This window comes from Lineus longissimus, chromosome 3 (genome assembly GCF_910592395.1).
Source record: "Lineus longissimus chromosome 3, tnLinLong1.2, whole genome shotgun sequence".
Lineage (NCBI taxonomy): Eukaryota > Metazoa > Nemertea > Pilidiophora > Heteronemertea > Lineidae > Lineus > Lineus longissimus.
In genome coordinates, this window is record NC_088310.1 from 14,225,051 (window position 1) to 14,243,197 (window position 18,147).

Genomic DNA, 18,147 nt, shown 5'->3' on the forward strand with positions numbered 1-18,147 from the left:
GCAATTTCCATAATACATAATTTTGATACATGTATTTTGAAAAAGGCCTGAAGTTCGAAAAAAATGAAATTTCATATTTTCTGAAACTTAGCGCATCTATGACAGTTGTAATACTTTCCGTGAACAACAAATTGAAAATTTTATTTTGTTTTGATGATATCTCAAAATATCGAAATTGTCACTTTTTTAAAGAAGGGTTCTTGAATACGGGCCATAAATTTTATCGAAAACGAGTCACTTATAAGAGATATCACACTCTTCAGGTTTCCAATTTGGGACCCTGGTGGCCAAATCAAGAATCAAAAAATCAGACTGAAATCACAGCGCAGCACTTCTGATGATCTTGCCGCATCGTACCTTGTCAGTTCCGTGATTTGCCGCAGGATGGCAGCAGTGCCCACAGAGGGTTGACCTCTCTACGTTTTACACACGGTTCCACACTCTTGAATGAGACCAGGAGGTGCTGCTTCTGGTGGCAAGGCATTACCAGCAATGGCAGGCCTAGCACACTCTGTTTAGAATAGAGGGAGACTCGATCATTCCTATTGTTTGAGATTGGACAGGTGTGAATTAATCTGGCAATTAGCCTCCTGTGCATTGGTGCATGCAAACACTAAAATGTTCGGTTTTTGCTAATTTAGGGTCAAATAAATCAGCCAAAAGTTATGAAAGCTTCACGAATGATTGTCGCGAGGAAGTACTTTATGATAGTTTGCGAAATTTTGATTAATTCTAGGTGGAAAGTAATATTTTTCGCATATTTGTTCGGAAAAAAATTGAAAATCCTCCAATTTTCAACCCCCCTATGGACATTATGAATTTTTCTCCAATAAAGCTGAAATCTTGGGAATATAATCCTAAGAGTTATATCAACCACGTCTGAAGTCGGGAGTTTGTATCAAATGTATAGTTTCAGAGCTAGCGCAGCTAGAAAAGCCCCCAAATCCCAATTTCTCAGGAATTTACACTACGGGCTACGAGTGAAGCATTACAGATTTACCAAAATTTTCAACCTATAGATGAACCCATCGAATTTCCATCTAAATCACTCCAAATTTTGCCAGTAAATACCTAGACATTTATAGAATTGTGTCAGAAGTCGGGAGTTGGGATTATTTTCCTGCCCAAAAAGCCAACTTTATTGATATTTCTTATGCATTTTCCATTAGGCTTGCCAGGACCAATTAAGCAGGTGCACTAATTGGCTTGATTGGCGAGGCCCGCAATAGCTGGTAATGGTCAGGAATCAAGCAGCAATGGTGGTCAGTGTGAGTGATTTTGGAAAATATCAAGTATTTAATCAATTTTAACGTCGAAATATGCCTCCAAAAGTGACACTTTTTGCACAGGAAGTAGAACTTGGTCAATACTAACTTATGAAATTCGCCATAATGACCGTATTGCTCAAAAAACGGAAAAATTGGCGTTTGGTTTAGGGTATTCAAGATCGTGTGTATGTAATGTCAGACCAATGCAGTGCACCGTCTTGCAGAAAAACATTTGTTACAATTTGGACACTCAATTTTCCATTGTCTTTAGGTCATGGCGCATGCACATAGGCCCTAATGGCGGCCAAGTTCTCCTTGGCTTGCAAATGACCTAGGACATTGTCCCAAATAATTAATTATGCTGTTTTGAGTGTTAAGAAGCATTCCCTACCAGGCCCTAGGCACTGACCACAGGAATAGTCATTCTAACTTTCAGAGCAGCATGCTATAGGTTGATGCAATGTCTGCAGTGCACCCAATACATGCATTGACCTTGAGGTCTATGCATGCACTGTGATAGCATGCAACGATGCATTACAAGAGCACACCATGCCATAAACCTATTTTGTAACCCTGTCCCTGCCTGTTGTTCTTTTTAGCGTACCCGATAGGCATAGTAAAGGAACAGTTTCCGACAATTTCCACACCCGGCCCCCTCCAACAGGAGGCGGGGTCAAGGGGGGCACACGGCTGTAACTATCACAAATCCCCCCCCCGGCCCCTCTGGCCGAGGCTATAGGCTTGGCCGGTACACGTGTGTCATCCCCGTGGCCCTAAAGGCAAGTGAGGTAGCCCTGGGGGGGGGGGGGGGAGGCCCTGGTCGTTCATACCATGCATTCATATTCATGTCCATTTTTGCAGGTTAGCCTCACACTTCCATGAAATCTAGAAACGCTACGTACAATACTCTACAGAAATGGTTGAGGTTTTTTAAACAACGATACATGTCTCTATTTCAGGCACTGACACAGTAATGGCAGTCCTGCAGGCGATGGACAAAGGGAAGGTTGGGGAGTGTACGGAACTCCTTCGCAAGATTTTCCACCACCAGGGAGGACGACACAGAGTGGCTAGAGATGGCCGAAACCCCTCTGGCTGGTTTAGGTATCCAGGTAAAACTGATTACTACTTATACTCAACTTATAGTACCAGTAACTCCAATCAGTTCATGTGATGTAGGCCTACCTATTCGAAGTTGAAGCAATGAAATACCGGTATAAGAGTTTGCCATGTTGATGAGAATTGATGTCTATTCTGATCACAGTACAATACATAAATTTGTCTCATTTCAGTAAATCCTGATGATGTGCCGGGGTATTGTGAAGAAATTGATCAGCCAATGGATTTCACAACTATCCAGGAGAAACTAATTGTATATGAGATCTTTGTCACTACATGTATACGTTTGTTTATTGAGTTAACATGCAAATCACTCATGAATTTCCCCCTCCAGATCCCGTGTCTTCTGTTGATGAACTAAGTAGATTCTTGTTTGGCGCCTGTCTTTTCATCCTTCCCGACGTTTTCAGGGCAACCAGTACAATAATCTCGATGAATTCAATGCTGATATGCTACTTGTTCGAGACAACTGCACTAAATTCAACAGGGATGAAGGCAGCCAGATCCGTATGGACAGCAACATTGTGTTCGACTTTTATTGCAAAGAATTTGAAAAACTGAAGAACAAGAAGAAGACAATGCAAGAGGTAATCGGCAATACTTACTGTAACATATATAATGTGGATAAGATACAATCAACACTGATAAGGCACTGCCTTTTTCAGAGTTATTGATAAGTATTGAGAGGTGTCAAACTGGAAACACGACACCATGATATATTACTGTGCTTGGCCAATGAATTCTTTCCAACAGTAGCGTTGATGTTTGTCTCAATTCTCTTGACATAACATAATGCCAACTGCGGTGCAGGTCTTTAACCTTGGTGGTAAACAACAACCTACCGGTACTGAATCAGTGCATGTGAATATCTTTTAACTATGGTTTGCAATGAGTCAAGATTGCAATGATTTGAGATAACCTTTACTTTATTTTGCCCCAGGGAAAACATAGCAGTTGGAATGTAGGGCAGTACATGCGCGCCCAGAAAGAGGCCAGGCTAGACATGGCTCACTCCAGTGCAATGAAAGTGGTCCAAAAGCAAGTTGTGCAGTTGGAGAATACTATTTTAGAGAAAGAAGATCGTGAAATGGTGTCAGGTGCTTCCTCCTGTCTCATGCCCAGTCAGTTGTTAATAGAGCTTCACATTACACTGGCACTAGTAGTATTTAAATTTGCCCTCTTTCCTGCTTGGTGATCTTCAGTTGCTCATACATATGTTTACTTACATTAGTTATAAACTTCAGCTTGAATGGAGAGAAAGACTACAGTGCGACGTAAGAACTGCAACAACTGAAACTATAACACAAGTAGCGCTTGATCCAGCCAATCAACTGATGCAAGTAGACCAGAAAGGAAACAGGAGGGGCCCTGAAGTGAAAGTGAAAGTTCCAACTCGATTTATTCTAAATGACACTGACACTACCCTATTGGATCCGAAGACAGCAAGCAGTCACATTAAAAAAACTGTTACGGCTTTAAAATCGGTGCATGGCGATGATGTGCAAAATGCTAAAGATGGTATGTGGCACTCTCTGGTACAGTTGACTAGTCCTGCTGAACTGAAGGTGTGTATGTAAAGAATAGTAAGAAATGCAGAAAGGTAGTTAGCCAAGGTAAGGTGATGAAAAGGCAAGTGAATCACAATAGACGCACACACTCCAATATAGTAAATAGTGTGAAAGTGTTATACAAAGGTGGCTTGATCAGCAGCAGGAAGTACAGTGCTATTAGGCTTGCTGACAAAAGTGTTGCCAAACCTGAGTTACTCACTTATAAGGAAATGAAGGAAGAAATTGACAAGATTAAGGAAAGTCTTGCGTCCACATCTGTCGAAGGGACCAGTGGTTGTTATAGAAATGTTGAGGCTACTTTGCTGAAACTAGCCGGTTTGTACCTACACATCGATGAAGTGCTATCCAAAGATGGTGGAATCGGTCCGAGTTGGTTCAATAAGCCTCGGGGAGAATTTTGTATTGCGATAGGTGCAGACAGCGCCCCGTCAGGTAAGTTCAAAACCCAAACATCCCTCCCGCTTTCTTTCTTAAATGTACTTGGAAAGGTCGGTAGTTGCGATCATAACTTTCTGCTTTTTGGGGCAGATGTTACTGAAGACAATCCAGTGTTCATATCCAAACTCGAAAGGATCATAGCTGAGTTAGAAGAAATTGAGAAGAAGGAGTTTACTATTGGGTCAGTGGCTGTCAGATTTAGACTTGAGCTAGTCCCAGCTGATTGCAAATGGGCTGCGATAGCATGTGGGAAGTTGTCAAATGCTGCCACATACACCTCCACATTTGGCAATGCGCATAAGGATGAGCTTGGTACCCTCAATGCATCCTTTGGTACAGACGAGAAGAGCACATGGAAACCATGGGGTTATCTTCAGAGGTTAGAACATGCTAATAAAGTAAAAAGTCTGAAGAAGAAAGTGACGAACAGGGCCAAAATACTAGACGCTATCAAAGGCATGCATTCTCGACAAGAACATAGACCCATTCTGGGTAAGTATTGTGAGAAAGTGTTTGTGGAGCCACTGCATTTGAAAAAAAAATGCCTGTCATCAGCTGAATAAGATTGTTCTCTTTGAGGTCTTGAAGAGAACCGATGACAAAGTGCTCAAAAAGCCCTTCAATGATGAGGAATTCATAGCGTGTCCCTTGGGTAGGTATCTGCACTGCCCGAGAGAAACAATGAAAGCAGGTAAGATGTATATTCGACTCACAAAATGGCTGAGAGAAGCCAGGACGTCTGCTGGTGGACTCAAAGACTGCACAATTCGCTTCACTGGTGAGGGCTCGATGAAATTTTGTGTAGGGTTCCCCAATCTCACAAAAGTCTTAGATGAGACCAGTAATACAACTCACTTGAAATTCCGCCAGCTACTACTCATTCACTATGCATGGACCTTGCTCAGGGAAGCAATTGCCCTTTGGTCAAAAATCAAGTTCAGTCAAGCAGAACTTGAGCAACTGAAAGATGTGTGCGAGCTATACCACGCCACCCATGCACTGTTCTTTACGAAACCTTTGCTCACCACCTGGCATATTGGATATATTGTCACATACCATGCCATGTTGATATACTGGAAATTTGGTGTTGGTTTAGGTATCAATACAATGCATGGCAGAGAGGCAAAGCACAATCAGGTTGCACTATATTCAAAGTTTTCAACTCCCCAAAATAGGTGGAAATGCGTGCTTAGGCACGAATATGTGCAGCTGTACTGGGTTCGAGAAAATGATCTGCAGGGTGAGGCCAAAGAAATGACAAAAAAACGTGATAATAGCAAGTATCATGTAAACCCTACCTCGGCAGAATCGTGTAGGTGTTGTTTGAAGAATGAGGATGAATGTATCTACTGCAACCACCTTGTTACCAAGATGATTGCACGAAGTTGCCGCGAAAGGAAAATCAGTCATGAATTGAGAAAGATGTTTCAGAGCAAGTAGTTAATGTGTATTGCAATGTGTCGGTTCATTCAATAGCCATTAAATATGTTTAAATTTCAAGTGCTAATATTATATAGTATTGATGACAGTATTGTCTCGTGAACAACAGGACACTCAATGTACCAGGTTTTAGAGTCTGCATTGCATTCCTGATCTGTTTTGAAATTGATGTTTCAGATCATGGGGAATTCAACAGGTATGCGTCTGTAATCTATCTAGCATGCACTTTTATAATATTGCTTCATTGGCCAGTGGTAGCATGAGCACTGGACAATGATGCCACGGAGGATGGTACTGAGCTACAAGCTTTCCCAAAAACGTTTGCAAGGTTCTTGTTATTCAAGTCAATAGCAATGCATTTGTTGGCCTGGCAGTGCAATAGTTCGACATGAAGTGAGGAGCATTAGGAAATGCGGTTGTGGCGGAAATATCACCTTATCCTTAGCCTTTACCTTAGCGACTGGAAAATAACCTTCATGGGGGGAGGGGGATGCAAGAGTTTTTGAGACTTTTGAGATTGATAGTTGACATCTGTCTGAGGGTCTGTCCATTCTCAATTGTTTATTGTGTAAATGAATTAATATGTAGCTATAACTCTGACAGTTGACATCTACCTGAGGGTGCATGCATGTCCAGTATGTGATATATGTGCCAGGTGCCTTGACGAATCCTTCTTGAAAGTGATGATTGACCCTCATCTTGATGTTAACAAGACAGATTTGAATTGATGATAATAATAATAATAATAATGATGCGTCTTATATAGCGCAGTATCCAGGCCGTTTGCCCGCTCAAAGCGCTTTACATGAAGGCTATCACTCTCACCACATCACTGGAAAAGGCACGTGGTGTATGACTGTGTTCCTTGTGTGCCTCCATATCAGCATAAATCTACTAGTATTACTTTGGGGTGAGTAACACCATGGTGAAGCATCTATCATTTTCAAAGGAGATCAATAAGGCGGCCTTTCACACAGTTTCAATGTCAGGGCATTATATTTTCCGGCTTGATCTCCAAGATTTGCTTTAATGCAGGTGCATGTAGGTTTCAGTTAGAGACAGTAACAGTTGTCTATGTTGACCCACATTGTACTGTGTTATTGGGTAGGAGCCCATCAATGAGATACCGGATAGTGCTGCGATCAAGATCCAGCCTACAAGTGAAGAGTGAATGTTAAGCTAAATGTGAAAGAAATGTGAAATGTGAATACCCAAATATAACGTTTACATCAATTCAATTTTGTTTCCTCACATTATCATTATTCATAAGTAAGAACTACAGCCCCCCCCCCCCACCCCCAGATCAGGCATATTGCTTGCTAGTCAATGGCTGGAACATTTAATGACACTTGTAATGCACATGTCCCGATCATGGACAACCTGTCTGGTTATTGTGTCGCCTGTCCAAGCGATGGACAGCATGTAACAACCATGGACAACATTATGTCTCAATCATGCAGACACCATGTCACATACCTTGACTGTGACACATCCCCTGGCTTCCTCCATGGCAGGGGTGGAGTTAAAGTTTGTACTGCCTGATAAGCTAGAATTCATGTTACGTTTTGAATGAGAATATCTGTCCTACTACCGATATACAATACAACCTCTCTATTGCGGACACCCATGGGACTGGGCCCAGGCATCCGCAATAGAGAGGTGTCTGCAATAGAGAGGTTATGCCAAATCGTCCGATAGGTGGATTTGAAGTTCCCGCCTTGCAGGTCTTGGTTTTTTTCTGTGTCGACATCTAGCGTAGAAACTTTAAACCTCTTGGCTGATCGGTATTTGCTTGTGATGTTGCGTTGAATGACGTGAGCTACTTTGGAACTCAGAGAGTGAATAATCTCTCTAGTAAAAGGTGCCCCTTTTAGTGCAAAATCTCCTCGACATGTCATAATGTGTGAAAAAACACCATAATTTCTGTCCATCAGCCACCTTTGATTGATAATTAATTTTTTCAAATTTCTCTACTAACGCATATTCGCCGCAACACTGACAAAACTGCGTGTATTTATGAGTGTCCGTTGACACAATAGGCCTATGTGATTAGTTGAAAAGACGAGTAAACAAATGCTGCGGCTTAATTAGGATACAAAAACACAATGCCATGGGGTAATTACGTTGATTACTTACGCAAATATCACACCTGTCGGGCCTACTCAACTCTCCAAGCGCACGTGGGAAACCATTGTTTTTGCCTACTGTCCGTAATCGGGAGGGAATTTGACCAAAAATTGGCCATCGCCCTGTCCGCAATTCGGAGTAGAGAGGTGTCCGACATACAGAGGTTTTTCTTATTGGAAATGACTTGGAAAAAATCGGGACTGGCCGGACATGTCCGTAATGTAGAGGTGTACGCCTGGCAGAGGTGTCCGCTAAGGGAGGTTCTACTGTACTGGATATCAATGAATAAGGTAACAAGGTTTATTTTCTTATTTCAGATGTTTTTATTGTGGGATTCCATGTTTGTTGGTAACCACCCACGTGTAAGTGCAGAATAATCTATCGAAGTTCTTTTTGTTGACAATGATGAATGGATGGTCCTCATCGATTTCCACCTCCGCCTTGCAGCCGTCCTTGAATTCTTTCCTGAGCAGAGACAGTCTCTCGGGGGCATCCTTCTCCTCACAGGCCCAAGCATTGAAAATGGACATGACCTTCTCCTGGCTGGAAATAGTGATGGTAACTGTGGCCCTGGTTTCCTTCTTGGTGGTCCTGTGGCTGTTGGAGAAAATGAGCCTGTCCAAGGCATCAAAAACTGCTCTAGGGGTGTCTCTGGCAGTGTGCACCCTCCTCCTCCCACGTAAGGACACCTTTCTGAGTATTGCCTTGCGGAGGTACTTGAGCTCGTCTTTCACCAATGAATAAACCTGAAAGTAAATTTGAAATAGATCAATGATGTGCTACTCCTGAGAGACATGTGCAAAGGTTTAGGGACAATAATGTCCATGGGACATCGATCCATCATCAACGCAACAGTTTCAATTGTACATCAGCCTTCGCTAATATGACAGAGATAGGGCTATGATAGTATGATCCTAGGACCCCTTGTCCAATATGCCACCTAAGGGGCATCCCATTCGACCATCAAGCAGGTGACATCTAGTCAAAGGGGCCATCTGAAGAACACGCGATGGTGTCACAACTAAGGAAGGTCTGACACAACCTAGGGCAACATATTAAACAACCATGTAGATGATTGTGATGTGCTGTCTCCATGGTTGAGACATTCCCTGGTCCTCTGCGGGGCTCAATTGCTTATGGGGAACTCAGAATATGATATCACATCCATTAACAGCCTGTCACAACCAGGACATCATGTCATATCAATGGCCTTCCTTTGTCACAATCACCTGTGCAGGCGAGTGCACAGGTAATTGTGACGTCTCCATTGTTGTAACATCCTGCTGCCCTCCATGCAGGCGATTGTGAGGTCTCCATTGTTGTATCATCTTGCTGCCCTCCATGCAGTGTTCTCCACAGGGGTTGAAGTGTCACTGGTGAGGACGTCACAACCATGAATAGCCTGCTGGTGATTGTGACGTGCTGTGTTGTGACGCCACATCCACCTGGTTATCACCAAGCAGGACTCTGGTGGTCCACATAGCACTGGGACAACAACTGGAATGAATTGCCAGTACTGGCAGGCTTACCTGAATGACCTCATGGCGACGCCCATCAGCCCGGCCATAATGGGCAGCTGTGTTTGCAGCAAAGTTTCTGTCTCCTGACAGAAAAGAGTGAATCTAGCGCTTTCTTGAATATTCTTAGTTAAGATGGTGCTAGTAAAATTTGATTTGAACTTTTTAAAAGAACTCAGAAGAGACTTATTCAGCAGGCCCTGGTTCCAAATGTTTGCCATGATTTTATAGAATAGGCTCCAGTGTATTTTATTGTAATATTTATTTTGCTAATAAATACATAATTTATTTTCATCTATGTGTTGTTTGATTATTCTCATGTATACTATTGTTTTTCTTATTCATAACATTCTCTAATGGTACTTTGCTTCGTAAAGGAAAAAAAGCCACTAGTTCAATATGCCCTCTCCCATGTATTTTGCTACCACTCATTTGATAACAAGAGGCCCAAGGGCCTGGCGCTAAGCTGGATGACCTAATAACATAGGACTGAGGGTGTAAAGTAGTAAATATCGGCTTTATACTACTGTTTGAAGGTCAAGAGAACACGTTATATCACTAAAATTTCCAATGCAGAGCTGCCAGCTGGATGAAATATGATTGAACTAATCAGCCATGGCAGTAAATATTACAGGAGGCAACGGAAGATATCCCTAGTTCAGTATGTTGTATCGGTAGCTTTACAGAAAAGAAGTGTCAGAGAGGATGAGACTTCTCCATGGACAACTGTGGTATGTCCAGGCTGGGTTGTACAGCACAAGGATACAAAATGCTGTCTGTAATTGAGAGGTATCCTGATTTAACAGAGGTCAAAATAAATAGAAATTACCAGTTTGGGACTAATACCACTGTCTTTTTTTTTTAATAAGGTAGAGATTACAGGAGTCAACAAAATTAATTTTATTGAGAGAAATTGACCTGTCCTGCAGGTGATTGGAATTTACAATACAAAGGGTCGTTTTTCATGACATTGTGCTCTACTGCGTGTCCCTAGTGTGTCAATCGGGAACCAATCTATCCTTGGCGCAGACAGGTTCAAATTGGCTATATCTTGAATAGATTGAATTGCGATGAAAATCTAATGCAATAAAGGAGCAATATCGAAGAGAAAAATTAATCAAACCAATTGTCCACAGACTCGGACCCTGAAATGGCGTGATGTATGCTTGCATATAAAAGTATATCAATTGGTCCGATAGAGATGATGAGGCAATGTCAATATGCCTTGTTCCTTAGTCAGCAATATGCCCCTTTTTAAACGGAGCAGAAGGAGAACCCAGCTAGGCCTTCACATGTCGGCTTCCAAATGGCTCGAACCAACTGTACTATCACTACTATAAATTTAAAATGCGTGCTCCTCCTACATGTAGCAATGTCTCGGCCAAAAAGGCACTTAGTCGACAGGCAAGCTAGAAGTTCAGCACCGTGAGCAGCTCCTTGGTAAGGCCATGTCAGGTTCCGCGCGCCTCTTCAGATACTTCAAGTATTGAAAGCTGTGGTGAGCACATAAAAAGACCATGTCCATTGTCACCTTAATTTGAAAATCCCTTCATAATCAAGGGCTACCTCGGACTAAAACAGCACCCAAACAATAGACCACCAATTTGACCCCAGCTCCTAACTGCGGGAAAACCCAAGTCCAGCAACCAAAAGTACCAAAAATACATTTGTGTTTATATTTGAACTGCACACATGCGTTTGTTTACAATTTCATTTCCCCGAAATCTCGAAAATCAGGTGACCTGCAATCGTGGATTGAAAATAACATTAACCTGGGTTCAGCAGGTCAGCAGGTATACCGGCTGTTCCAATCATCCCCCTACAGCCAGCTGTTCAAAAGGTAATGTTATTCACCCCACAGGGAGTGCAGGTAATTGATTACGCCCCTGCATAACTTAACAGCAATGGCGTGGCTTCTGTGACTGGTAAGGAGAATTGACAGTTTTTTTTATGGGAGTAACATTATTGTGTTGCTTAAAACGTCTACTTTTTACTCATGTAAGAATCGTAGTACTAATAATAACTTCAACGTATTTTCCGGTTATGATAACACAACACGCATCTTCATGATCATGATCTTTCTCAAACTAACTCTAACTGAATGACCTAATCGCCTTGGACGCACAACCACATATCAATCCGCCCCGACGATCGACACATCCATTCGATTCGATAACACTCGATAAAGTTTGATAAATAAACACAGTTTTTTTGCTTTTAGCTGTCAACATCAATGGCAGAATAGTAGAACTAATAGAACTAATTTCCGAAGTTTCCAATAGTTTGAACACAAATCAGAACATCACCCATCAGCTGGACTCAGATCTGCATAAATTACGATAAATAATGAGGTCGTCGCTTCAATTTCGCAAAGAAAGTTGACTCCATTCGAAGGTTGTTTTGACCAAATTTCGTTGAACTCATCGTTATGAGGGCATTTGAACACATTCTCGTTGATCTTTTCTATAAACATGTGAAGTTTCGTACCAAAATATATTTCCGTAAAGGCTTAAATAAGAAAATTTGTCACTTACAAAATCATCGCTCCGGTAGAAATAAAAATGTCACCGCCATTTTCTTGACGATAGTACTCCAGGTAACCTCGGCGGGAAATTCAAAGCGAAATCATCCGGGGTCAAACAACAGTTTTGCTCACTACCGCCAACTGGTGATATAAATCGACACTAATCTATTTTATATCAAAACTTCTGTAGCATGAAGACTTTTTCAATTTTATTTCAAGCTTTTATCTGCTGGAATAGAGCGTCAAAAAATTGTTTTTTTATTGACGCATTTTGCCCCCTGGTGAGCTGAATTTGAGTCGAATCGCCCAAATTTTTTTCCGTAAGCAACATTTTCTGCAGTGTTTATAAGCAAGACTAGATTTGAAGTGCCTCGGTTGTATGATTACAAAATGCCCAACTTTGTCTACAGATGGCTGGATGGAAGGATGGCAGGATGGAAGGACGGACACCAATCGAATAGCTATTTGACTAGCTCCGCTGACTTTGTCAGCTGAGCTAAAAATACATTGCGTAGCATAGGACAAGAACGTGACGTCGTGACGCTATGCCTGTCTAAACATTGTTTCTCTTCTCTATCTGATGACATAACATCCCGAACTTCGGCCCAACTTCGTGTTGAATCTTCCTGTTGCCCCTTGTAACGCCGAACGGCCGTGGCGCTGACTGCAGGTGCAGTGAACTATCGAACTACGCGTATTCCAGTTTACAGCCTAGGTTCGCAGCGCTGTGAAATACAGTGTACAAAGTTTCAAGTTCATAGTTGTATCGGTATAGAAATGTGCCACTGTTTTTTGGACGATGGAAGACGGACACTGTGGTATTGTATAGACTCACCTACGGCGAGCCAAATCAAATCAACGCCAACAGATTACTCTCAATTTTTTTCACTCTTTAATCTTTTTTTCTTAACCATTGCACAGCTTAGTAGTAGTAAGAGCCTTTTAGGTATGACTGACTTGTTTTTCTTTCAGACTCATAGGATGAAGATTTCTCAAATTTTCAAGCCAGAAGTTTGCATAAATGAAAGGCCAGGCTCATTGTGCTCACCGTGTACATATTTTGTGGTTAAGAATTCATGCTTGTTAAGAAACATGTTATACCATCGTAGCCAAATTGAAATTTTACTCCCTTTAACTGATCAGAGAAAAACATGACCCTTTAAAATTAGACATCTCTAAAACTCTAGGTTTTACGGTAATAAAACGTGTGCCCTTGTTGATGGATGGACAAACATGTGCAATTTTGAATAGTTATTTTACCAGTTCTTCTGATTTCGTCAGCGGAGCTAAAAACCTTTTGTTGTATTGCTTGGAAAGAATATTCAGATGAGTGACAATTAGAAGATCCCAATTGGCAATATTTTGGCGCTTATCTTGATATGCACAATACAGTCGCCTCCATTTTCTAATAGGGGGGAGGGGGGTCTGTTACCTGCTTCATTAAAGTCCGCTCCAAGCATGATCTGCACTACATGAGCTGTCATCGTCAACTCTAGCAGATGTTGATCACTGAGGCCACCAGTTGGGAGCACCCCCACACCAGGCCATTGCTCCTCTCCATACAAAGTGGGCACAGAAAAACACAGCTGCGCGAAGTGGTGGAACATGTCAAAAGCCAGAACACACGGAGCAGGATTTTTTGGTTTGAAGTCACTGGTGGGCAAAAGAGCTGCAAATGAAATAAAATCACTGTATTACAAACATGAAATGGCCAGGGCCATTGTGCTCACCTGTCGACATGAAAGGACCTGAAGACGACCTTGCTATGAAAAATGTCAGGGAGACAATCCTGCAATATTTCTGCATATGGTATAATGGTTATGGTAGGTAAAAATGGGCTTGGACATGTTGGGTTCTTTTGTCTTCATTGATGGTTTTTTAAACTTTGCCACCTGGTGGCCACATTTGTAATCAAATCCGGACTGTAGTTGGTTGTTTGGATAGGACTTGCCTGGAGGCATCCTTGTACAAGTTTAGAATGATCTAGGCCACAGTTGACCTCTGTGACCTTGAAAAGTATGTCAAAACAAAAACCCAGGTATTATATCATGTATTCTTCCCAGATGCACCTATGATAAACATTTGGAAATGATACAGCGTTTTGTTCAGGAGAAATAACACCCTTTGTGTTTCGGGTTTTGGCCAATCCATGAATCAAATCACATCTGAATTTACTCTTTGAGGTCATTTGACCCCGGGGTACATATGTACAAGACTTCAAGTCTGTAACACCAGCAGTTATGAAACGTGCCACTAATGCCTAAGGCGATGCCAATAGCGAACTTTGACACCTGTGACCTTCAAAAAGTAGGTTAAATCAGAAACCTGGGTGGAGAAACCCTCGGGGCAATTTTCAATAGTGAACAGCATCTACTGATATGATAAACATTTATCACATGTGAAAAGAAAATCTTGAAGCAAAACTCGTGCGACATCATGATGTATCCTCAGCAGATACACCTACCATATAAATTTCCTCAGCGATAACGTCATACAGACGGACGGACAGACAGATGCCGAAGAGGACGACATGGTCGAGGAGTTAAAATTGATGAGGATTTTCCAACAACCCGGGTCATCAATGTGACAGAAATAAATATATGGCTGATTACAGTTGCATAACAAACGAGAGAAATACAAATCATGGCATATGCTCCCGCCAATGTGTTGGAACTAAAGATGGCTACTGTGGCAGGTATGTGAATTGATTAATAAAAAATTGTGTCAGATGCAGTATTTATTTTTAAAACTGCGACTCAGGATAAAGGAATGAGTCGTTATGACCAGAAAATGGAAATTGGGTCATTCGCCTTTATTGAATCAGCAGTTTACCAGGTTTTAAAATGTTGTAATAGATCAACTATGGAACTTAAAAACTTATATAATAACATATATAAGCACCTAGCACCCAGCACAACTCTGTAAATGCACCACATGTGTCAGAACTATTTCTCGACGAATAAACACATATATATACAAGCCTATAGGCGAATATGGGTCGTCGCGTTGATGCCAGAACGTCCCCAAAGTTTGGAAATGTTGTTCTTAATTCCTCCGGGTTGGGGTACTTATGGCTTGATCAAATGAATATTAATGTGGATAACTGGAAAATATTATACTCTAATGCCCAGTAAACGATTAGAGATATTTGTCAACATGAAATTTTTGGTGAAATCGCAACAAATAAAAAACTCGATGTATAGTAATCTTATGTTTTCATTTGAACTTCAAACATATTTAAATGATATTAAATCAGTGAAACACAGGGCTTGTATCACAAAATTAATGCTGGAAGCCCATTGTCTAAGAATCAAAACTGGGAGACACTGTAGTCTAAGAAAGTGTGAGGTTTGCAAGTCAGGGGAGGTTGAGGATGATTTTCACTTCCTTGCGGTGTGCCCTAAATATGCGTCAAAAAAGCAAAACTCATTGCAGTTGTAATAGAAGTGATCTCCATTTTCTGTCTCTGTCGGATCTGACTACAATTTTTCTGAAAAATCCTTCACCTCCCTCTGCTGCGATTATCAACGAGTTCTTTAAACTGCGTAACTCTATATTGTCCTGATTTCCATTATTATGTTTTTGTCTTTAAATATTTGTGATCTTATTTTGTATACCCTGTAACTTTATATTGTATATTTTGTAATTATTTTATGTAACCGTTGGCCCCTAGTGGGCGTTTTATAGTCTGGGCTCCTGACCTCACTCTCGCTGTCGTAGGTCAGGCAATAACAAAAATCTATAAATAGAACAATAGCTTAAACCACCATTTCCACAAAAATTCTTATGCCTAATTTTTTTTCATATTATAAACAACCTATCCTGCAAAAACCAACGCAATCGGTCAAGGTTTAGCGTCCCAAATCGTACTTTTGCGAAAATGACAATATCGCTAAAAGTGACGTCATTATATGGGGAAACCCCTTTGTCTGAAACATAAAATAACCGTAATCGCGCATTTTAAGAGTAATTCCGGTATTTCTACAGTGTAGAATGATGTGTTCAATAATAGTGCATAATCCTAGGACAGATACAGCGCTCAATTCGACCGTAAAACGATAATTGGCTCGGGAAATTACAACAATGGCTGAATCTAAAAATAACACTCCTCTTTTCTGCCGTGTTATTTGTAGACGGTTGTTGTTACCTGACCCGTTCCTAAACCCTACCAAAAGCCCGGAGATCGAGGTCAGAGAACCAGACTATTTAGCGTTTTAGAGTAATAAAGAATTTGAATTTAAATTTAAATTTTTCCACCGCTGTACCTTATTATCATAATTATGCCCACGTGATTAGCTGCTCGGTATTGACGAGCAAGTGACAGTCCTCATTTGCATGTACATTAATGTCATTATTATGGCTGACGCGATCCTGTAAAGTTGTGCGTAATTTCTAATTTCACTGCAAATACTTGATTGATTTCGTTGAAATTTGAGAGTATTACAGATTAGATTACTGCTTACATTGGGTCTTCGTAGTTTCTTCATACATCATCGATAAAGACACGTAGCTTTGTGAAGAAACTCACCATACTGCTCGCTGGCCAGCACAACATTCCTGCATGCTACGTATACACGCTCATCAATTTTGAGCTCCCAATTAATAATTTTATTCATTTCGCATTTTACATGAGACGAAGGACTTAATGAACAAGATAACGAACTTTAATGAAAACTTAACTTTTATTACAATAGGACAAATACTGGCAACGCAATTTGCATTTCAATTCAACAACTGCCGAGCATCCTAGGGCTAAAACTATCTTCATTCATAGTCAATCTCGCCATTTAGCTAAACGGACCTGAAACAAATCGATTCAGCGTCTACACTTTTACTCCGATTTGTCTCAAAATTGGTGACAAAGAGGCTGAATGTACTGCAAACAATTCCTCGGAACCAAATTTTAAAAAAAATGATTTTAAAGATATTTTTTAGTGTAAAATGCCCGTTGCTAGGCATGGTTGCTAGGCACATGCTGCCACAAACATAATGACAGAACCTGACAATAAGGGTCTGCTCTCGCGACGACCAATAATTTGGGAGTGAAATTTGCTTTTGAAAAATAATGCATTTTTCATTAACCCTTTTCATTACTGCAGGTATGTGCCAGTCCTGTACTGAGCAAAATTAAGGGATTTTTGGAGCTTTTTTCCTCAAGCCTAGAGCTCAATAACCAGATGAGGTAAAGACAAAAATTGGTTGCAACTAACAACCAATTAACTAGACATTAATTTCTTAATAGGAAAGTGTGCAAATTTATGCAAATTTGGTCACGAGAAATAGTTAACATATTCTGTGACTATATTTCAAGTGCTTTTTTCAAGAAAACCTCAAATGGGGCAATTACCATAAGGTTATTGGTAAAAAAACATACATGATATTGATTGCCATGGTTGATGTGCAGAACCAAAATAAAGCAAAGTTGGATTTTTGTGGGATTTTAGTAAAAAAAATTTCCAAAATTTGCAAATTTTAACAAAGTGCAAAAAAATTGCTACGATGCAATTTTCTTTTACATCTAAGCTGTATTCTGAATGTATTTGCATGATAAAATGCAATCAGTTGCTAAATGCTAGAGCGTATAGATATTTGGTGGTTAAGAATTCATCCTGGTTGAGAAACATGCTACATGTATAGTGTATAAGGTCAAACCAAAGTTGGTACGACAAAGGATGTATCGTTGCTTGGAGTATCATCCAGAACAAATCCTTAACAAGCAAGATATTGCACTTTTTAGTTATGGTCTCCTGGTGGCCAAGTCGAGAATCAGATCGGATCGAAATTCGGTGTTCGAGAAAAGTAGGTCGAATCAAAAACCCATAAGATATGTGATGTATTCTGCTAGTAGAACCTACCATAAAAATGTCATCGAAAACGAGTTACTCATAAGAGAGAAATCACACTTTTTAGGTGTCCACTTCTGGCCCCCTGGTGGCCAAGTCAAGAATCAGATTGAACCGAAATTCATTGTCAGAGGTCACCTAACCTAGGGGGTCCTGTGTACGGCTCGAGTTCTGATGGCATTGTCAACTGGAGGCTGGTTGTTATGGTTACAGCGTGGTGTTGCAGTTGTTTCCACTTGACGACTCGGACTAGGCAGCGTATTCTCGACAAGGGGTGTCTTCGCAGTAGTGATCAGGCAG

General features: G+C 40.9%; 1 protein-coding gene across 3 annotated transcripts in view; it reads right to left on the reverse strand.

Annotated features, from left to right (window-relative positions):
- The window catches only part of LOC135485750 (E3 ubiquitin-protein ligase UBR2-like), a 650,469-nt gene that overhangs the window by 98,589 nt on the left and 533,733 nt on the right, over positions 1–18,147 (reverse strand). For all 3 annotated transcript variants that reach the window (XM_064768146.1, XM_064768147.1, XM_064768145.1), the window contains one exon: positions 13,437–13,673. In XM_064768146.1, coding sequence (XP_064624216.1) covers positions 13,437–13,673 — 237 coding nt within the window. The remainder of the gene's footprint in view (positions 1–13,436; positions 13,674–18,147) is intronic.